Source organism: Portunus trituberculatus, chromosome 38 (assembly GCF_017591435.1).
Source record: "Portunus trituberculatus isolate SZX2019 chromosome 38, ASM1759143v1, whole genome shotgun sequence".
Classification (NCBI taxonomy): Eukaryota; Metazoa; Arthropoda; class Malacostraca; order Decapoda; family Portunidae; genus Portunus; species Portunus trituberculatus.
Window position 1 is genome coordinate 10,435,613 of NC_059292.1, and position 22,500 is coordinate 10,458,112.

The 22,500-nt window shown below is 46.9% G+C and overlaps 1 protein-coding gene, 1 long non-coding RNA gene and 1 other non-coding gene across 3 annotated transcripts in view; 1 reads left to right on the forward strand and 2 right to left on the reverse strand.

The window, feature by feature from the left end:
• LOC123515198 overlaps nt 1–22,500 on the reverse strand; it is a 165,062-nt gene that overhangs the window by 30,541 nt on the left and 112,021 nt on the right. The gene's annotated exons all lie outside the window — the stretch shown is intronic.
• Nucleotides 5,689–12,173, forward strand: LOC123515195 (protein sax-3-like). Its single transcript, XM_045273717.1, has 4 exons — nt 5,689–6,342; nt 7,939–8,517; nt 9,209–10,738; nt 10,844–12,173. The coding sequence occupies exons 1-4, from the start codon at nt 6,276–6,278 to the stop codon at nt 11,890–11,892; spliced, it is 3,225 nt and encodes a 1,074-aa protein (XP_045129652.1). The 5' UTR covers nt 5,689–6,275; the 3' UTR covers nt 11,893–12,173.
• Nucleotides 8,900–8,970, reverse strand: Trnag-gcc. The gene has a single exon. It is a non-coding gene; the product is annotated as a tRNA-Gly (tRNA).

The window sequence follows — 22,500 nt, forward strand, 5'->3', positions numbered from 1 at the left end:
CCTCAGTCGATACTTGTAGCGACTTGCCAGTTTCAGTAGCATATTGACACTTGTGAACCCCGCCTTTAGCACGGATCCAATATATTGCATCAGTTGTATTATTTTGGAGGAGTTCTAGTAACGAAACCAAATGTCATAATCCAACTTCCAACACGCAGCTTTGTTAAGCGCATGCAATGATGATGTAGCAGGCTACGGTAACGATAAGGAAACAAGAACTTGACAACTTTAAATGAATGGATGCTTTACCGTGAGCGAGGACAATTTATCTTTTATAGCTTTAAGCTGAGTATCTTAAGGAGTTAGCTTCTATGTGTGAGAAGCATCTCAGCATCGACTGCCTTCTGCAAAAGGATAGTCATGAACTGAATGGTCAGGCTTTCTGTTCCAGAAGGGCTCTTAGCACACTGTTGCCTTCCCACAATCTACACCAACAAAACTAAACAAAAAAAAAGGCCACGAGGTGCAGACAGTCCGCAGAGCACCAGGTGAAGCAAAGGGCGGCTTCACAGGTAGATGAAGGCAAGAAATACGTAATTTCATGTACAGTGATGCGTAGAAAAATAAAACACGACAATCTAACAAAGGAAGGAAATAATATAAAAGCCACAAATACAAAAAAAATTCATATTAAAACACTGTTAAGTATCATTGGTATTCTATCTATCATTAAATTTGGGCGAGTGCATTATTTATATTTAAGGAGGAAGAGGAAGTGGAGTAAGAGAGAAAAAAAGACGACCATGTAAACCTTTAACTGTGACAAATAAATGACAACGATCACTGAAACGCCGAAGCTGAGTGGAATGAATCCTCGAAGGTTCAGAGACAAGGGTACAACAGATCACCAACACTGTTCCGACCCAGCCTGCAGGCAAACACCAGCTGGGTCTGCCACTCATTACATCAACGTCTACAGTATATACATTTTTTTGCCACCAGTAGCTTCCCTCCCAGGACCCTCAAACACTCATGAAGCACTCACCTCATTGTTTTACAGTCAAAAGATGCCGTAAGACTTCGCATAAAACTATTAAGAACAGTTAAGTAAGAATCAGCTCACATAACCTGCTCACACACATGCTCACGTCGAATACCATGAGAGCACTGGTTGATGAACCCGTTGGGAAAAATCATTAGTGATTATTACAATATTTGCTTTATTTAGCTTATGTTGGGATTTTTACATAAGATATTTATCGGTGGTTATTAAAAAAAAAATCAAATATGTGACGAGAAAAAATAATAAAAAGGATAACTGTTATAAGAGGAAAACGGAGAGGATATGACAATGTAAGGAGTGACTGAAGATGGCGTGCTATTTAAATGGGAAATAATTTCCTTCCCGCACTAAACAGAAAGTTATATGTAACTTTCATAAAGATCCGTTTTATCATTTCCTTTTAGAAAACTGATAAGAGAAAACATATCAGAGAGAGAGAGAGAGAGAGAGAGAGAGAGAGAGAGGACGTTGAGTTCCTTACTTTGTAACCATAGACGTTTACCACAGAAAATCTCTTTACAGTTTGCATGTAGCAACTGAAAAATATCCTTCGCTCCTGCAAGTGTATCACCACAAGGAGCCAAGGATATTTTTCAGTTGCTACATGCAAACTGTGAAGAGATTTTCAGTGGTAGACGTCTATGGTTGCAAAGTAAGATATTCAACGTCTCCTCCTCTCTCTCTCTCTCTCTCTCTCTCTCTCTCTCTCTCTCTCTCTCTCTCTCTCTCTCAGATATGTTTTTATTCTGATTTATGTTCTAAAAGGAAATGATAACACTGATCTGAAAGTTTCATATGACTTGTTTAGTGTGGGGAAAAAATATTTTCCCATATATATATATATATATATATATATATATATATATATATATATATATATATATATATATATATATATATATATATCAGAAGAAATTGCACTAATAACAGAAACAACAACGAAAACCACATCAATTGTACCAACAAAGAAGAACAAGAACAAGAACAAGAAAGTTGAATGGTTTACCCATGGATGTTCTCTGTGACTTGAATAAACTGGTCTTATCTTTCAAGAGTCCGTCGGTTAGTCAGTGAGTCAAGTTGGTAAGGAGTTCCACCGCGAATACAGAGTTAATTATTTTGTTGTCCGGGCTGCCTCAGGGCCTCGGAGAAGACCGGGTGGTACGTAATATGCAAGGGATGACCTGCACACTCTGACACACAGGCATGTAATATCGACGAATTGCTGGCATCACTACACGTTACATATCCTTGTTCTATTCGCTTTCACTCGGTTAGTTTTTTTTTTACTTTATTTTTATCGTTACTATAATCATTCTTCTGTGTCTCTCTCTCTCTCTCTCTCTCTCTCTCTCTCTCTCTCTCTCCGTTATCTTACTGTTTCTTTCCTCTCACCCTCTGCTGTTTCCGTTACTAGTTTTTATTTTTATTTTCCAAATATGGTGTTATGAATATTGTTATTCTGCTAACTACTCACCAATCATGTTATGCTTGCAACGTATACACGACTGATTTTTCTCCTGATTCATCATCTTTGCATTCGTTGTCATTATTCTTTAAGTTATTTGCCACAGTAGACTGGGAATTAATCGTTGCATGCTTGTACCAACATTATTCATTATTTTCCTGTCATAATCTTACTTATCTTTATCTTTTCTCCTACCATACCTATCAATATTGTTCCACTGTGTTATAGTAGATGGGATATTTATCACTGTAGTAGTGTGTTTGTTGCTACATTATTCTTCATTATTCTTATATCATAACTTTGCTATCTATTTTTCACTCACTTCTTACACCCGTTCATACTGTTCCGCTGCGGCCGTCACCAGATGTATGTTTGGCACTGGCTCCTCCCTGCTCCTGTCTGTGCCCCGTCAGTGGCCTCCTTGAAGGTCGTGTCTTACTGAGGCAGGTACACGCAGCACACAGGTCACTGCCTTCACTGTGTCCTGCAGCGCTGCCTAAGCCAGTCAGGACGTCAGTTACCAATACAACGCATAAAAACAGATAACAGGTTGATTATTTATAGGATCTGCATTAATAAGGACTTTGAGAGCAGGAGGAGGAGGAGGAGGAAGAGGACCAGAGAGAGAGAGAGAGAGAGAGAGAGAGAGAGAGAGAGAGAGAGAGAGAGACTCAAAACAAGACCAACGAAAATATGAGAGGCCTCGCCCTATCCGTTCTGAGGCGCCGCCAAGGCCGTGGAGCTGCGGGGTTGAGTCAGAGCAACCCACGAAAGGGAACAAACACGTCTCCAACACAAAGCCGAGACAGAAGTGTTGATTTCTCCGGCCTCCTTTGTGTTCCTTGCTGCCTGTTGTGTTAAGAGGCAACAAGCACAGTCCTATTAACGCGGGCACAGTCTTGATCTCGTCACAACATCATTGTACACAGTAATTATTGGAGGAGGGAGAAACACTTATGACAGTATGCCTCAAGGGATAATCTCATGCGCCAAGAGTCTCGTCAGCGCCGCCGCCTCTGTTCTGCCCATTGTCTTCTGCTAGTGAAGGAGAAGCCGCAGCACAGGTGGCCTTGTGAACACCCGCCAGCGGAAACAGCAGCTGGTAACCTTACTCAAAAAAAGTCGTTCTCCATGCATTATGCAGTCGCCCAACAGCAACATTCCCCTTCAGTACAGACGCGCCCTCCGAGGCACTAAGCCCTTGAGCGACAGTCCACGGTTTTTTATCCAGACTTTCGACTGTAACGAGGGACGGGAATAGAACTATCTTGTCGCTCAAGTCTGAAAACTCCCGCTGGTGTAAAGAAAAAAAAAAACTGGTGCTGGCTTCCGGTGATCGGCGTACCTCTGGATGTTTTTCCTTCTCCTCTATTCTTTTCTCTTTTCTCCGAGGCGAGTGAGTGCGTGCGGTCGCCTATGAATGGTCTCGCGAGCCCCTAGCAAGCTGGGAGTCGATTGCGCGGCCCGTGTTGTGCCCGAGGTGGAGGAAGGGAGGGAGAAGGTAGGGAGGGAGGGAAGGACAAGGAGGGAGAGGGAAGAAAGGGAGGCAGGGAGGGTGACGCGGTGAGGGATACTGGGCAAAAGTAATTATTTTGTTGAGTCTGCCACGGGCTACCTCGTTTTCTTTTCCCTCCAGTCATGCCGTCTATCTTGCCTTCATTATCATGTATTGTTGCAACTATGGTTCTCTCTCTCTCTCTCTCTCTCTCTCTCTCTCTCTCTCTTCCTCGTCATCATCATAATACAGTTTCAATTTTTTTCATTTTAATATACTATGGATTGGACATTTTTTTCTCTCTCATCTTCACTGCCTCTCCTCATCAAGCGATATGATCTATATCCATTATGTGGTCTAGTCGTTCCATTAAGCACGAATGTCATTTCATTTCATTTATCTACAGTTATTCTTATCATTTCTGTGGCTTTGTCATTCTACCACATCCTCTCTCTCTCTCTCTCTCTCTCTCTCTCTCTCTCTCTCTCTCTCCCTTATCTCTCTCTTCCTCGTGTCCTGGCCTCTCCTCTCCCTCTCCTTTCATTCAGCTCTACCTAATCTACAATTCCTTCTCCCCCTTCCTTTCATCCCTCCCCATCCTTCTCTACCACCCATCCTGTTCCCTTCTCCCTACCCTAGCACGTGGCAGAGAGGGCCCCTCCCCCATCACCTCCCCTTCCCTGCCGCCTTGCCCCTAACGTCACACACAAAACATGACAATAACAGCACGAGGAGACACCCACTGGTCGCCTCAGCCACCTAATACTCGAGGCTTTGTCCTCTCGCGAGCAGCTGCCGGGGCGAGAAAAACCATTATGTAAGGGCTCTTCCTCTTCCTCCTCCTACGTAACTACTGGAACTTGTGTGGTGATCGTGATGATTGTGATGGTGACGAACTCTCTCTCTCTCTCTCTCTCTCTCTCTCTCTCTCTCTCTCTCTCTCTATCTATCTATCTATCTATCTATCTATCTATCTCTTTCTCTCTCTTGTGTAGGTTATAGAATGTGCTGATAAGAAATTAATAAGCACTTTTTTACTTTTTATTATCATTATTATTCATTGTCAGCTTCCGTTCAGATGTCGGCAAGGCCTTTATTGGCGAACGTATGCGTAGAAGTGGTGCCTTATAATGTATGTATGTGTGTGTGTGTGTGTGTGTGTGTGTGTGTGTGTGTGTGTGTGTGTGTGTGTGTGTGTGTTACAGGCGCGAGCACAGTGAGGCAAGAGCGCGAACATGTATCTTATTTTTTTGCGTGTATTTATTACCTTCCACAACAGAGCACGGCGCTGGATGGAGTACCTGAACCGTAAACCTTCGCCTCGTTTTGTTATCTTTCGTACATCCGCCTGCCACTCCAAACGCTGCCGCCCATCGCCACCATGTAGCTATAATGAGGGCAGGGGAGGATATTGATAAAAAGTAGTAGTAATCTCTCAAGCTGGATCTATTGGCATTTAAAGAGACAACCTCCTAAATTCCCTGCATAATACACATAGGAAGTTGCGTCGGAGGTTTGTCTTGTTCCTGGCAGGGGCAGAGGGCACAGCGAGGTCCCCCCCCTGAGTGGTCGAAGGGCACTTTTATAGCAGGGCAGCGCGTGGGGGCTCCCTCCTCATCTGGCCTTTACCCCGCTCCTCTTCCACCCCTCCCCTGGTCCCTCCCGTCCCTCTAACAGGCTCCGCCCATCGACCTCGCCGACGCCCCCACCTCTGCCTCCGCGGGTTCTTCACTCAGTCGTCGTGCAGATCACCCCGGGGGCGGACCTACGCATCCTATATTGTACTACCGGGCTGGCTGCGCTCTCCAGACAGCCTCAAAATCCATAGAAAAGTTAAAACCTCAGCAAAATTATTGTGACGAATTCCAGCCAGACTAAAAAAAGCTGAAGTATTATTATCATTATTACCAAAGTATACATTATGGTCTTGTAGTGAATGTTACTGATTGAAGATAGATAGAACGAAGGCAAAATGTGAAGGACTTGGAAAAAAAAAAAAAAGACTAAAAAGAACAGTTCTCAAACCAGATGACGCCAAATGTGTGATGTGATCCTTGAATCGCTGACACCTTGAGGAGACGAGAGGAAAAAAAACACAGAACATCACACACCCAGTTATCGTGAAGCTTGTGAGTGGTGTTCTCTCAGGGTGAAGTGTGAGAAACAAGAACTCATAGAACACGTCAAGGGCACAGCGACGCCCTTCTACTGGAGTATGAAGAGCCAGGAGCAGCAAGGAAGTGTTCTGACGGAGGATGGGTGAAGTGATATAGTGTGAGAGGTGCCGAGGCTGTGGTTGTCTTGTCATCATGGATACTGGGGCGCTTGTCCTACTCCTGCTACTGCTACGTCTTGTCGGTGCCGCTTCCTCTGCAGGTAAACTTATCTGTGTGTGTGTGTGTGTGTGTGTGTGTGTGTGTGTGTGTGTGTGTGTGTGTGCGTGTTTGAGAGAGAGAGAGAGAGAGAGAGAGAGAGAGAGAGAGAGAGAGAGAGAGAGAGAGAGAACTACAATAAAATCTACACATCAAACAAACGGTAATGAAATCCTTCGTGGAGCCATTCACAAATACATCTATAAAACACACTTGATGGCTGGTAACAAAGACAAATAAATGAACACGTCAGGCACAAATATGCGTAACTAACCGCTGAATACAAGAAGGTGCAGAGAAAGAAACTATTGAATGTATCTGTGGAAAAAAATTAGATAAAAACTCCAAGAGAGGAACATGTTGAGCATATTTAAGACTTTGGCACGTGCCTGAAGAGAGAGAGAGAGAGAGAGAGAGAGAGAGAGAGAGAGAGACTACTACGCAAGCAAAACCCACCTGACAGGACCGCAGGTAAACACAAAAGGCGAGCATATTGACCACAAATCTCCTTCAGAAAGGCTAAATGAAAAAATAGCAAATAAATAAAAACTCATACAAGACAAGCGAAGTGAAGCGAAACTCAATCCCATTAAGGACATTCGGATGCAAATATCGACGCTACTTTAAGACACCACTTCTTACTCCTACACAAAGCCTCATCCCTCACGACCTCGCCTATACTCCCCCTCCTTCTCCTTCTCCTCCTCCTCATCCTCTTCATCTAGTGGGCGGCTCCCGTGTTCCGCTCCTGACTTAGTTGACGAGACAGACTGATCAAGGTTTTATCACGCCTTAATTGATTGCTATGATGTCGCAATCAGATGCTTCACTTAAGCCAGCAGCCGATGTCAGTAATTAAGCTATATTTCTCTCTTCCAAGGCGTACTGAGGCTCCGTGCAGGTTTTTCAATCAACGCGGCGTTATATATCAGCTTCTGTTGGACGTCCCGGAGATGACGACCACGCAGGAGTTTATGGTGACCTCAGACACGCACCGCAGCTTCCAGATTTGCTGATGATGTCGTGATAGTAGTACTGGTGGGAGGCGGCGTGTGTGTATGCAATATGAGTCGGTCGGTTGGTCTCTCTCTCTCTCTCTCTCTCTCTCTCTCTACGGATTGATTTCGTTTATGTTATTGTGTGTCGTGAGTCTTTCTATCCCGTTATGTTAACAGGATAACTTTGGTCCAACCTTGTGTTTACTGCTTGCCATATATAAATATTTTGAAAGAAGAAATCTTGCCCCGCTCTCTAACGTGTTGATAGGCGGTGGTCAGGTGTTCGTTCACATGTGCATTGCACGCGGTTAACTCTACGCTTCTCGCACTCCATATGCCAAGCACCGGCTCCTCATATGTCACACGTGGCGCCATATATGCTACTTCATACGAAAGCTCGTTTTGCGGCGAATATTGATCTTCCCGAAGCAAGAGACTTCATACTAAGATGTGTGTGTGTGTGTGTGTGTGTGTGTGTGTGTGTGTGTGTGTGTGTGTGTGTGTGTGTGTGTGTGTGTGTGTGTGTGTGTGTGTGTGTGTGTGTGTGTATTTAAGAGACGAATGACATGTTAAATAACGATATACGTATGTGTACATTTCAGAAGGGCCCCCCGTCCTGCGGGAACATCCGAGCAGCGTGGTGGTGCCCCGCAATGGCCCTGCCACTCTCAACTGTGCTGCCTCAGATGGGGCTCGTATCAGGTGGTTCCGTGACGGGGAAGAGGTGACCACCTCGAGGCAGGATCCCCGTGCCCACCGTGCAATACTGCCCTCAGGCTCACTCTTCTTCCTCCGCGTCACCTCCACCAGGAAAGAAACGGACGCAGGTACCTACTGGTGCACTGCAGCCAACAGGTATGGTGCCACGCGTTCCCGCAATGCCACCCTTACCGTGGCCACGCTGGCCACTGACTTCCAGAGTGTGGCGGAGCCTGAGATGAAGGCCCGCGTGGGAGATACAGTCAGCTTGCCCTGCCGACCACCGAGGGGCATCCCACGCCCTGAAGTCACCTGGCTGAGGGACGGTCGTCAGGTGAGCGACTCCCGCCGTGTCATCGTCACGGAGGAGGGTGACCTGGTCATCAGCCAAGCTGTGGAGAAAGACTCGGCTGTCTATGTGTGTCGCGCTCGAAATGCTGCGGGATCCCGCCAGTCTACACCCACGGTGCTCTCCATTATGAGTAAGTATCCTGGGTATTTGTGTTATCTGAATGTGTGTATGTGTATGTATGTGTGTCATTCACCTACAATCGTCTGTTGGTCATTCAGCCAACAACTCCAATACGGAAAGTGTATTAACTTGCCTCTAGGTAGGCCTTAGACTATTATGTCACACACCAGGACGCAGACATCATAATATCTCGGTTAACGTCACATAATTATCTACTTCCTGCTAAGAGAGCTTAAGCCTATCTCTCCCTGCTAAGAGAGCTTAAGCGTATCTCTCCGCGCACGGACTCGAATGTTTTTTCTTTTCTTTTTCGGGCGGGGGAGGGTTTGTGAGAGTAACATGCTAATACAGTAGTAACACGAGTAGGAAAAAATAAATAAAATAAAAAAGTGTGCATCGGCCGGGAATCGAACCCGGGCCTCCCGCGTGGCAGGCGAGAATTCTACCACTGAACCACCGATGCGCAATAACGACTGTCTCGGTGCTGTATTTCAAATTTGGATCTTTTTGCATGGTAGTCAATAAGTCATAAGTGTGTGTGTGTGTGTGTGTGTGTGTGTGTGTGTGTGTGTGTGCGCGCGTGCATGCAAGCGTGCGTGCGTACGTGTGTGAGTGTGTATGTTCCATAGTATTCCTTCATGATCTAGATTTCATTTTTTTTTAGGCAAAAGTATTGCACTCAATTGAGTTTCTGTCCGCAGCGCCACCCTGGTTCAAGGAACGCCCTACCAACGTGACAGCAACATCTGGCGTGGTGGTGGAGCTGGCGTGCAGGGTGCAGGGCTCTCCCTTGCCCGTAATAACCTGGCGGAGGCTGGACGGGAAGATGCCAATAGAACGCGCCACACTGGAGGAACAACGCCTGTTGCTCCAGGAGGTGGCGGTCACAGACTCAGGCGTGTACGTGTGTGAGGCGGAGAGTGAGGCGGGTAGGGTCTCTGCCAAGGTCACACTCACTGTGGTTGATGCTCCTGAGCTGACGCAGCGGCCGCAGCACCTTCAAGTCATGGCCGGCGAGGACGCAAGAATTTCTTGCCGCGTTGAAGGAGAGCCACACCCGATGGTGGTGTGGCGCCTCCCTACGCTGGACAAGGCCGCTCTCCTTGTTCCAGGCCAGAGCAGCGGCCGAGCCTCCGTCACCAAGGACGGACACACCCTCCAGCTGCGACAGGCGGCCACCGAGGACAGCGGCACCTACTACTGCTGGGGCGTAAGCAGCGGCGGCGGCGTGAGCGGTTGGGCTGAAATGGTCGTGGTGTTGGCCTTGCCTCCGCCCGTGGTAGGTGTGGGTCCTCAAGACCAGAAGGTGGCTCCTGGGGGCACTGTCACCTTCCGCTGTGAGGTGGTGAGCGAGGCGGCCGAGGCCCGGGTCACCTGGCACTACCGGGCCGACACACACTTACCAGTAAACACAATCTCACAGGGTGCTGACCCTCGCTTCTCCCTGCCTGACAACGGCGCCCTCATCATCAAGGACGTACGTCCGGACGACGCCGGCGTTTACTCCTGCCACGTGGAGGCGTTGACGGGCAGCGCGGAGCAGAGTGCAGCGCTGCGTGTGTCTGAGGATGCAGGGGACAGCGAGCCCCTACCGCTGCTGCCGGCGCCACCCACCAAGCCTCGGGTGGTGGATGTGAACCAGACGGCGGTGCAGCTGAGCTGGCTGCCTAACTCACAGGAGGGCGGGGAGTGGGCGCAGTGGTACTCAGTGGAGTACTGGCGCCGTGGCTGGCCGGAGTGGCGCGTGGCCGACGCTGTCACCACGCAGGAATCGTGTGTAGTGGATCAGCTCGTCCCCGGGCACACCTACACCTTCCTGGTGCGCGCCGTGAGCAGCCGCGGCGCCTCCTTCCCAAGTCCGTGGTCAGAGCCCGTCACCGCCAGGCCGCGCCGCGAATCAGGGCTTGATGCAGAACAGCTGCGACAGGCGCGCCGCCGCCTCTCCCGACCTGTGGTCGCTCTCAGCAGGGCGTCTGCCACCGCTCCCGATAGTGTGCTGCTCAACTGGGAGTTCCTGTCAACGGCGGATGGCGCAGTGGAGGGCGTGTTGGTGTACTCTGTGAGGGAGGGCGGTGGCGTGCAGGTGGCCACCGTGCTGGGTGCCTCCTCCTCCTCACACGTGGTGCACGACCTGCAGCCCTTCACGCCCTACACCTTCTTCGTGGTGCCCTTCTGGCGCAGCGTTGAGGGCACCCCCTCTAACTCCTACTCGCTCACCACTCCCGAGGACGGTAAGTGTGTCTGTCTTTCCGTCTCCTTGTTTGGCTGTCGCTCAGTCTGTCTGTCTGCCTGTCTTTCTATGTACGACCAGCTCACTCATCTGTCTCTTTCCACAGTGCCGCTGGAGGCGCCCAGCAACGTACGCGTGGCGCGGCGACAGGAAGGCTCGGTCCTCATCCAGTGGAAGGGTGTGGAGGGTGCGGCGGTTCGCGGGCAGCTGCACGGGTATCGCGTGACACTGAGCCACAACGGTAGCCAAAGCACGCAGACGGTGGCATCGCCCTGGTTGGAGGCGACTGGACTCCTGGCGGGACGCCTCTACACCGTGAAGGTGGCGGCTCTCAACGGGGCGGGGCTGGGGCCCTTCAGTGACCCCGTGCTGCTCGATACCCGCAGCACCGACGAGGCCCTGGCGGCGGAGGATGGCGCGGGCTCTGTGTTGTACGCGCCTCCCCAGCCTGCTTGGTTGGCTTATTTACTGGTGCCGCTGGTGCTGGTGCTGTTTTTGGTCACGTTGTGGTATGTGAGAAGACTGCGGCATAAGGCACCGCCCTCTAACCCGCCCCACGCTCCTTCTCTGTATGAGGACCCGTCCCTCTGCCCTGACCACCATTCCCTTAATCTTTACAGTGAACACAAACTATGGCGACCGACGGAAAACGAAAAGAACGCCAGTTTATCTTCCAAAAGGCTTCTGCGACCAGATCATCTTGCTAATGAGTACGCCGAACCGCGCGTGCAGCTGATCAATGATGCTACGGAGCCCTATGCCACCACGGCCCTGCTGGCGCCTCACTCACCCATCCTAAAGCAAGGCACACCCTGGCGACACCACAGTGACGATTCTGGAGTGCAGGTCAACTGGGCCGCTATCTTACCTCCACCTCCCTCCTGTCCGCCTCCACTGGATCTCGGTGATTTCTCATCGTGCTGCCACCAGTACAGGCCTCCAAGGCATTATACCTCCACTGCCCAAGAACAGTTGGACGAGGTTCATTATGAACATCCTGAGCCACGGCGACCCTACATCAGGGTGACGCTCCGTGACCGTCCCACAGACTTGGTCACTTTCAGCTCATTGGACAGCCGCAGTTCCATTAGATCTTCCTTATGCAGCTCTCACACTCCACATCCAGCGCCGTCGCGCCACACCAACACTAGATAGTTCCATTTACGCCACGCTACCATACCCTCCACAGTGTTTGAAAGGCAACAAGGACCTGCGGGTAAAGGAGAAGATGGTGGTAAGCGTCTCTGCAGGGCATAGAAGCCTGGGGCCTCCCACCTCGTACCTCCGACAGCAACCAGTGTTCTGGGGCGGGACTGCCTCCACCCCGCTGTGAGGCACCAATCAGGCTGTTGTTGATGCTACTAGTCATTATGAGTGTGTATATATGTAGATAGCGATATTATTTTTTATCAAAAATATTTTTCATAACAAACCAATAATTGTATCAATATCCTTGATATATTACACTCATCAATATGTACAATTAAAATCAAACTGGAAGTTGAGAGGGGACACACACACACACACACACACACACACACACACACACACACACACACACACACACAGAGAGAGAGAGAGAGAGAGAGAGAGAGAGAGAGAGGGGGGGGAGGAATGGAAGAGGAGGAGGGAGAGAGGGAGGGAGGCGAAATCGGTGGAGTGTGTGGTCCAATAAAGCGTCCGGGGGGCACACTACCTATAATGGAAGACAAAAACATCCACATGGTGCGCTTTGTTGAGGACGTTCTTGGGCATGTAAGTTCAAGGTCAATATCCATAAGTGATCGCACCGATAAGAGAAAGAAAAAAAAGTAATCTCTGCAAAACAAAGGACAAAATGATTTAGAGGATAGCTGATACACTAAACAGTCAATATCACATCCAATATTGCTCTCGTCCATGATCTGTGTTTTCATTAACTCCTCGACCGTAACTATCAAGAGAGAGAGAGAGAGAGAGAGAGAGAGAGAGAGAGAGAGAGAGAGAGAGAGAGAGACTGAATGAGTGACTGACAAAAATATCCATTCACATACAAATAAAGAGACAGCGGCAAATAGAAACATACCTACAAATAGAGCCAGACAGAGTGCAAAGGATAAATTAAACCCAAATACGAGCATGCACACACACACACACACACACACACACGTACGCATAACCGCAACGGTATTAAGGTATACACAACGCTTCCTGTCCCATAAATTCTCCACACAGTAGTTATTGACATCATAACTTAGCGGGTACCTGCGTCGGACCGACAGTAATAGAGCTGCACCTTTGCGAAGCTGAACGCACTGCACTGCCTGTAAGCATTGGGAAAGCGTACTATTTCACTACCTTACAACCCTACTGGCAGAGAGCTGAGAGAGAGAGAGAGAGAGAGAGAGAGAGAGAGAGAGAGAGAGAGAGAGAGAGAGAGAGAGAGAGAGAGAGAGAGAGAGAGAGAGAGAGAGAGAGAGAGAGAGAGGAACAAGTCTATATTTTTACTCTCCTTTTAATTAAGGTAAGCGAAACTATCCTCATTTATAGTATACGAGTTTGATATCGATTACATTAACATAGTTTTTTGGGTTTACACAATACAAGGATATCAATACATCGAGAAATACGCTACAGTATTGACACAGCCTTCCCTGCTACCTGTAGATCTGTCGCTTGGAAGAAATAACACTGGCAGGCAATCTTCTCCTGTGATGTGACGAGTTCAAAAAAATTGTAACACACTAATATGTTACTTTACGTTGAAAGCTGTAGAATCTGGCCATCATACCAGAGAGAGAGAGAGAGAGAGAGAGAGAGAGAGAGAGAGATGGTGCTCTTGCAACACTATATTAACTATACAGGGATTAAGGAATCATGGTAGATAATCTGTGTGTGTGTGTGTGTGTGTGTGTGTGTGTGTGTGTGTGTGTGTGTGTGCAGCACGCACACACGCGCATACATACACACACCCACCCATTCACCCACCTACACACACACACACACACACACACACACACTCACACCTGTAAAAGAAAACAACACGCAAGACATTAACACAGCATCTCTCTCTCTCTCTCTCTCTCTCTCTCTCTCTCTCTCTCTCTCTCTCTCTCTCTCTCTCTCTCTCTCTCTCTCTCTCTCTCTCTCTCTCTCTATATATATATATATATATATATATATATATATATATATATATATATATATATATATATATATATATATATATATATATATATATATATATACTTTACTTGCTGCTATTAACATCTGCTTCCTATCTATTTCAGTATATTTTTTTTTACTCGACGCTATTAATACCTGCTTCCCATATATTTCACCCATCAATGCCTGATATCTTATCACCTTATCGCTATCAACACTACTCTATCCTTTCTTGTGCTGGCTGTATCTCATCATGTGTCAATAGGTTGCAAGTAATTCAATGCCAAGGACTAAGTTTTGATAGTTTGTAGTAGTAATGGCAGCAGCAGGGGCGGCGGTGGTAGTGCACGGTGGCAAGATATAACAAATAGAAAAAGAAAGAAAAAAAAAATGCCCAACGCCCTTCACGCCTCACCTGTAGTTCTCGAATGCTAGTACGTATTTTCCCTGGCGTCACGTGAAGCTGTACCGTCATGGCGAAGGCAACCAAGCGCAGGACGCGGCAAAGATACAATCAGATGAAAAGAAGAAAAAATGGTGCAAAAAATGGGAAACACAAATCAATGGGATATGATGTAGTGGAACGGATCACAACACACTCTCTCTCTCTCTCTCTCTCTCTCTCTCTCTCTCTCTCACTAAAGATGAAAAGCAAATAATTAAAACATATTAAAAATTCCCGAGACATCATCCATTAATTTTACTGAGACTTAATTAAATTTCTTCCTAATACATTCAATCACCGAAGGCACGAGGAGTTTCATTATTAAAACCCTCAACTAAGAAAACACTCCAACACGATGCACAAGTACCGATGCACGCCAGAGGGCAAGACTGAAGAACTTACAGCCAACGAAAATAGCGACAGTAATGAGTAATAATGTAAATCTTCAGTGTATATAATGCAATACATGGAACTGATAGGTGCGCCATGGACGAACCAATGCACCTACACACCTGGAGGGGCTTGAGGGGCTGGAGGGAGACGGGGAGGAACAGACAGACAGACAGACAGACAGACAGACAGACAGACACACACACAGAGAGAGAGAGAGAGAGAGAGAGAGAGAGAGAGAGAGAGAGAGAGAGAGAGAGAGAGAGAGAGAGAGAGAGAGAGAGAGAGAGAGAGAGAGAGAGAGAGTCATACATTTTAAGGATGCATGGAAGAATAATACATAAAGAAATTCATTTGATGGAGCTTAATTTACGAAAGATGGCGGATGAAGTAGAGGAGGAGGAGGAGGAGGAGGAGGAGGAGGAGGAGGAGGAGGAGGAGGAGGAGGAGGAGGAGGAGGAGGAGGAGGAGAAGGAGAAGGAGGAAGAAAATCCAGTGTCGGTATCCCATCACTTGACGGGAAGAAAAAATACATAACAAACTTTTATATTTTACTCGTTCCTTCTTTGTTTTCGATCACATGCATCTTTGAATGAAGAAGAAGAAGAAGAAAAAGAAGAAGAAGAAGAAGAAGAAGAAAGAAGAAGAAGAAGAAGAAGAAGAAGAAGAAGAAGAAATGATGAAGAACGTCGACGAAGACGAAGACGAAGACGAAGACGTAGAAGAAGAAGAAGAAGAAGAAGAAGAAGAAGAAGAAGAAGAAGAAGAAGAAGAAGAAACAAAAAAAAGAAAAGATAAAAAACAATAAGGAAGAAGAAAGACGAAAGGAAGAAACACGAGAAGGATATAAAAGGAGCAGAGTAGAAAGACAAAAGAAAAAATAAAGAGAAGGAATGAAACAGAGAAAGATGAGAAGGAAGGACCCAACTGAGGAAGAGGAGGGACAAGAGACCAAACCCCCTTACCACTCCCACCCCTATACCTTCCCATTCCCCAAACACCGTCCCCCCCCCCACAAAACCGCACCATCTCACCCACTTGTATACACAGAAGCGGCTGAGTCGACTGGAAAATCTGGCTTCTCTGATCGTTATCTCCCGCAGGCGCCTATACCTGAGCCAACTACCTGAGGGGGGTTAGGGGGGGAAAGACAGAGGGGCCTGAGGTTAAGGGAGCGATGGACGAAGTGAACAGGGTGAGGATGTGTGGGAATAACTTGGCAGGGGGCTGTGAACGAAAGCTCTGCAGGGGAGGACGGTTCAGCTCTGGAAGGATGATCTGACGTAGAGAGAGACAGAGAGAAACAGAGAGAGAGAGACAAAAACAGAAAGACACGGACCTATACGGGAGAGGATTGCTGGGAGTCCGTGAGAGGATGAAAAGGTTGCCTGCTTACCTGGGAAACGAGGAAAAAACGTGACAAATGCTACTAAGGGATTGGTGGTGAAAGTGAAAGTAGCTTAAATGTGTGTGTGCAGGAGGGGGATAAAGAGGAAGGGAAGTGTGTGGTGGTCATGGTAAAGGAAGGAGGAGGAAGACAAAGGGAACGAGGAGAACAAAGAGAACGAAGACTAAAACGAATAATGATAAATAACAACAAAAGAATGATCTCTAAGTATATACAACATAGATCAAGAACAAGACAAGGAGCCAAAAAATAAATAATGAAGGCTACCCAGACCAACAAGAACAAGTTAAATAAAGAACAAAACAAAGCAGACGAGCAGGCAGCAGAGAGAGAGAGAGAGAGAGAGAGAGAGAGAGAGAGAGAGAGAGAGAGAGAGAGAGAGAGAGAGTGAGTGAGAGGCAGTGCTGAAGGCTGAAGAAAAAGCCAATTTACTAAGAATAAGAATGTGATAATTAAATTTTCATCCTTACTTTATGAACAAGTCTCCTGGTACTTACGCTGTCCTTTCCTTTATTTATCACCTCGTTTATACATTCATTTATAACTCCCTCGCTCTATGACTCTATGTATATTAACGACCAAGTTAATATTAAGATACCAAAGTTTCTCCTCGAGGGGTAAAACATACATACATAATACCCTCTCTCTCTCTCTCTCTCTCTCTCTCTCTCTCTCTCTCTCTCTCTCTCTCTCACTGAACAGCTGTAGTCCCTCATCCATCAGTCAGTGACGCCAGACCTCCTGGGAACAAATTAATCCCTATCAGTTTTGTACGGCACCACCCTGAGACAGAGACAGAGACAGAGACAGAGACAGAGAGAGAGAGAGAGAGAGAGAGAGAGAGAGAGGCAGAAAGACAGGCAGAAAGACAAACAGACAGACAGAGAGAGAGACAGACAGAGAGAGAGACAGGCAGAAAAACAGACAGACAGACAGACAGACAGATTGACAGAGAGGCAGACAGACAGAAAGACAGACAGACAGACAAAAGAAAAAGAATAAGTATATGAATAGATAGATAGATAAATAGATAGATAGATAGATAGATAGATAGATAGACAGACAGACAGATTGACTGACTGATTGACTGATTGATGGATTGATTGATTGCTTGATTAAACTATCGATTGACTGAATGAAAGATAGACAGATACAGATAGCTAGATGCAAATTTGATAGTTAAATAGTAAATAAATAGATACATAAACTCGAAGACAAAAAAAATATAGATAGATGTATAGATAGATTGCTGGCATAAACAATAAGTGAGGTAGACAGATAGACAGACAGACAGACAGACAAAATTAGAAAGCAAGAGACTGAATGATTGAGTGAGTTAAGAGCAGACAGACAAGCAAAACGAAAGACACACAGCAAGGTACAGAAACACACACACACACACACACACACACACACACACACACACACACACACACACACACACACACACACACACACACACACACTCGAAAAATTACGTTGGGGAAACTCATTAGGCTTTAATTGATGCCATTTTTGTCTGCTTCTATTTAATTTGCTTTTTCTCGGTCAGTGAGCCTCGATGAGTGTGTGTGTGTGTGTGTGTGTGTGTGTGTTTAGCTTTGGCCTCGACTTCAGCCTCGGTCATGTCCTTGTCCTCCGCATGTAGCCGCTGCGTCACCATCATCATCGCCATCACTATCATCATCATCACCATCACCACCACCACCACCACCACCACCACCACCACCACCACCATCATCGTCATCAGCGTCGTGTGCCCCTCAGCAAACGCACGCACATATAAAGCCACGCGATTCATGCTTCAGTAAACCTTCATGGATAAACGTCAGGTCGGTCCAACACACACACACACACACACACACACACACACACACACACACACACACACCATATACGGAGGTGTTCGCTACAAAATTCCACCAAAAATATAATGTCATGCGATTCCATAATAAATAATACTCACCTTGCCTCTCCACCATTCGTTCCCCAACCGACATATCAATTCCCCCTCCTCCTCTACCTCTACCTCCTCACTCTCTTCCTCCTCTCCTCCTCCTCCTCCTCCTCCTCCTCCTATATACTCCTTCTCCTCTCCTCCTCTTCCTCCTCCTCCTCCTCCTACTCCTACTCCTACTCCTCCTTTTTATCCTCTTCGTCCTTCAGTGATAAATAAGTCTTGTGTTTCTTTCCTACTCCCCTCACCACCATTCTCATCACCAGTATCACTTTTGCAATCATCTTTTCTCCCACTGTTATCATCATCATCAGAACAACCTTCACCCAAGCCATTACGAGCACCACCATCACCACCGCCATTACTATCACCACCCAGGAGAATAACAAGAGCAGTAATACTCGTACCACCACCGCCATCACTACCAAAATCGCTATCACCACCAGCACCACCGCCACCACCACTTCCCTCAGGTGCCCCACGATGTTTGGAGACTCAGCTCACATATAAAAGAGGCATTAGAATAGTATGGTGAGTACTTTAATCATACTTTGAAACTCTGCAGGTGGGTCTGAGGTTCGTGTGTTTGGAATGACAATACTAATCTAAAACTCATATAAACCTGAAATAAAAACAGAATGGAAATTAATTAAGTCACTGCTGAATCAATTACAAGGTTAGTACAATGTGAAAGTCTACCTAATTCCATTTTTATTTTTATTTTTATTAACCTCTTCAGTACTGAGACACATTTTTTGTACCTTGATTTTTTGGGTATAATTAGATGATTTTATTTACATCACGAAGGGTTTATGGAGGGCAGAAGATTAATGGCCACTGTTTTCACTATTTTTAATCCCACATGATTTTCTGAAACTGTATAAAATTGTTAAATAGTAACCAGAATGAACAGGGAATCGCGTCCAGATACTGAAGGGGTTAACAACGTAAAGAATACAATAACACAGGAGAAGGAGCAAAATGTCAATAGGCCTTCATGCGACAGCTTCTGCATGAAACTTACCAACCTATATTCACCCATCCATGATTTTTATAAAGTTCACTACTGACTTGGTATTGAGAGAGAAAGAGCAAGAACCATTTTCTACTCTATTTATAAGCGTCAACATTTTTCTTTCGTATGTATACTGGCTAGCCTCTTTAAGTATACTGAAAATAAACAAAGATAAAGAGAAAAAGAAAAAAAATGTCAGTTCGCCTTCAACTCTCAAATATCTCATTAGACTCTGCGCACCTGCTGAGACACAGAGGCACGTAATGGGAGGGGCGAGGCATTCGGGTCACCTGTGAAGGAGTGGCACGCCGCTCATCTTCGCAGGAGGCATGCAGGCCGCAGCGCTGCCAGCAACATCATAATTTTGCGCGCACTGCGGGACTACGAATGAGAGGCACGGCATGGGCCTTCTCCTCCTCCTCCATGCCCTGAAGGATTCCCCGTGGTTATACCACGCTATATTAGAGAGAGAGAGAGAGAGAGAGAGAGAGAGAGAGAGAGAGTGGGGCGTTGGTGAGGCACAGCAGGTTACAAAGAGTTAGTCACCCCAGAAAGCCTGGTCATTTATTTAGCCAACAACCAGCTTAGACATTCGTTTATTCGTTCATTCATTCACTAGCTTGGAAGGCGAATTCCTTAGGACCTCCGAGTACAACCGAGGTAGCTGATGGTGATGGTGGTAACACTAGTGCTGCCGCCGCCGATGCTGCTACACTTCATACATATTATTATTCAGTCGGTGATTTACTTCTTAGTTTTGTATACCTATTTTCTCTTTTTAAGTACATTTTTTTGTTGTAACGTATAACTTGCAGTTTTCCATTTCGTTGAAACCTCTTGTTTTCTTAGTCGAGTTGGAAACCAACAAAGACATGGTATCTAACTATTATTGTCCGAGTACTTAACGAGCAGTTTGCCGAGGGTGGTCCGCTGTCTATGGGTTCAGAACCTATTCTGTGGATATTCAGGGTTTTTCTCAGTGCGAGATTATACCCAGTTTGTTGGCTGTTGATTTCTTCATTGTATCACTGATCGCCATCGTGTACCGCTCTGGGTCCTCCCTATCGTCAGCAGTTATGAGGCGTGAAGGCTAAGGCTTCTCCCACTCATGTTCTCTACGTTCTTCTCTGCTATCTGTGGTAACACGCCTGTTACCGTCTGTTACTCGCCTGCTTGCGATAGTCGCTTCCAACATATACATTCATTTACCCATTTATTCATTCTTTCATTCAGTGTATTCCTACATATGGCAGTTTCCGCCCCGCCGCACCAGGCCCTGCATTACCTCCATAATTTCCCTCCGGGGCGGGTTCCGCAGGGCACTCTGGGCATTGTCCAGGTGCCCCAAAATAGGCTTACTCGCGCCCCCGTAATGGTGGGAACCCGCAGCTGCCGACCTGCCCAGCTGGTCTGCCGCCATAGGACCCCCTTAGCGACTGCCCCGCCCCGCCATGTCCAACACCGCCACATCCTTGGTTCTTTTGCCACGTCAAGCTAACCATACACGAGAGAGCGGTCGCGCACACACACACACACACACACACACACACACACACACACACACACACACACACACACAAAGGTTGTAATAGTAACAGTAGCATTAATAATAGTAGTACAGCAGTAATAATAGCAGTAGCAGTACCAGTAGTAGTAGTAGTAATAGTAATAGTAGTCTGAAACATACACCTAAATGTAAATTCCAAATAGGAAGAGTAAAAAAAAACTCATGTTTATCCAAATTAGATGGATTGAAAAGATAAGTTGCAGTATATAAAAATCTTAGTAACTTAAGCACAAATCGTAGATGCCTTCTGTAATACAGAAACACGAGAATACAAACCAACATACATTCTCTCATAAGAATTCTCTCTCTCTCTCTCTCTCTCTCTCTCTCTCTCTCTCTCTCTCTCTCTCTCTCTCTCTCTCTCTCTCTCTCACAAGAACGCCACTCTCATCTCTAACCCAAGTGACATTCCCCATTCCTCCACTCCCTTCCCTGTCCCTTCATTTCCATCCCCCGTGGCAGCCAGGTGGGCGGGGGTGTCGGTAACAAGGGATAACACGTGTAGGGCAAGTCTTCGCCAGTAGTCGGGAGCCGTGCTGAGCCTTGTCGCGCGGTCCCTTTTTCTTTTTTTCCAGCCGTCCCGAAATTATGCAAATCCCGCCCAGTTAGGATGATTTATGGACTCTGATGAAAACTTGCCACCGTGATTTATAAGCTCCCCTGACCGCACCTCTGTAAATATAGGCAGGGGAGGGTGAGGGAGGAGATCATAGGGGAGAGTGAACAGGGAGTGAGGGAGTGAGGAGAGTGGAGGGTGTGGGGCAGGACACATTAGGACACATGGACAATTTCACGCCCCCTGCTTAGTGCCTGGCCACCTCGCCCTACCACGGTGCCTTTTTACCTGTACCTCCCCGCCCATCCCTCTCCACCGCCCATAGGACCCGCCCACTCCCTCCCAGTCACACTCCAAATTAAGGTAACGCGACCAGCACCCACGCGTAACACCTGGACGGGCAGCGCAAGAGAAATGCCTGAGATTTTCGTGATTGTAACCAGGTAGAAAGAGAAGAGAGGGAGAAAATAGGGAGAAAAATGGGTAAAAAAAGAAAATTTAAACATGCATTGCCATATATCTGGTGTGAAAAATCCTCTTCCCTCTAAAAAGTAATGGAAAAAGTGTAATCCTCGTTAATCATTGAGAGAGAGAGAGAGAGAGAGAGAGAGAGAGAGAGAGAGAGAGAGAGAGAGAGAGAGAGAGAGAGAAAGAGCTGAATATGGCGTGAATTTTCCAGCCAAACAATCCCCCTCTTTGATTTATGGGTAGAGTTGCCTCCCTCACTACTTCCGTTTCCCTACCTTCCTCTCTCTCTCTCTCTCTCTCTCTCTCTCTCTCTCTCTCTCTCTCTCTCTCTCCCCTTCCTCCCTTTACAGTGACTTCAAGAGCTTCAAACAGTATTCCTTATTTTAGTCTTCCGGTTTACTTAGACCTAGATCTCTCTCTCTCTCTCTCTCTCTCTCTCTCTCTCTCTCTCTCTCTCTCTGAGTACGTGGCCCTTTACAATACATGTTCCTTCCCTTCCTCCTCCTCCTCCTCCTCCTCCTCCTCCTACCCCTCCTTCAGCGCAAGTCTCCATAAAGCCGCGTTCTTTATGTTCACTGTGCCCTGTGCCGCGTGGGTCGTGGCCGCGGTTCCTTCGATTTGTGGTGTGTTCGACGCGCGGTTCAGTGATTCCTGTGAAGAGGAGAACCAATGGATTAATGTTTATCATCCAGGTTGGTCCATGCCTTGTGGTGGCGTTTTTTTTTTTTCCTCTTTTTTTTTCAAGGGGGCCGGTATTTTCTGCGGTTTTCACTCGGCTGCCTCGCCCCGCCTCCTGCTTCCTCCGCCCCGCCC

Excerpts from the sequence above, each read along its gene's own strand:
- LOC123515195 (XM_045273717.1), top strand. The coding sequence starts at position 6,276 with ATGGATACTGGGGCGCTTGTCCTACTCCTGCTACTGCTACGTCTTGTC. Across the intron at positions 6,343-7,938 it reads CGGTGCCGCTTCCTCTGCAG|AAGGGCCCCCCGTCCTGCGG; the intron begins GTAAACTTATCT and ends TGTACATTTCAG. Across the intron at positions 8,518-9,208 it reads CACGGTGCTCTCCATTATGA|CGCCACCCTGGTTCAAGGAA; the intron begins GTAAGTATCCTG and ends TTCTGTCCGCAG.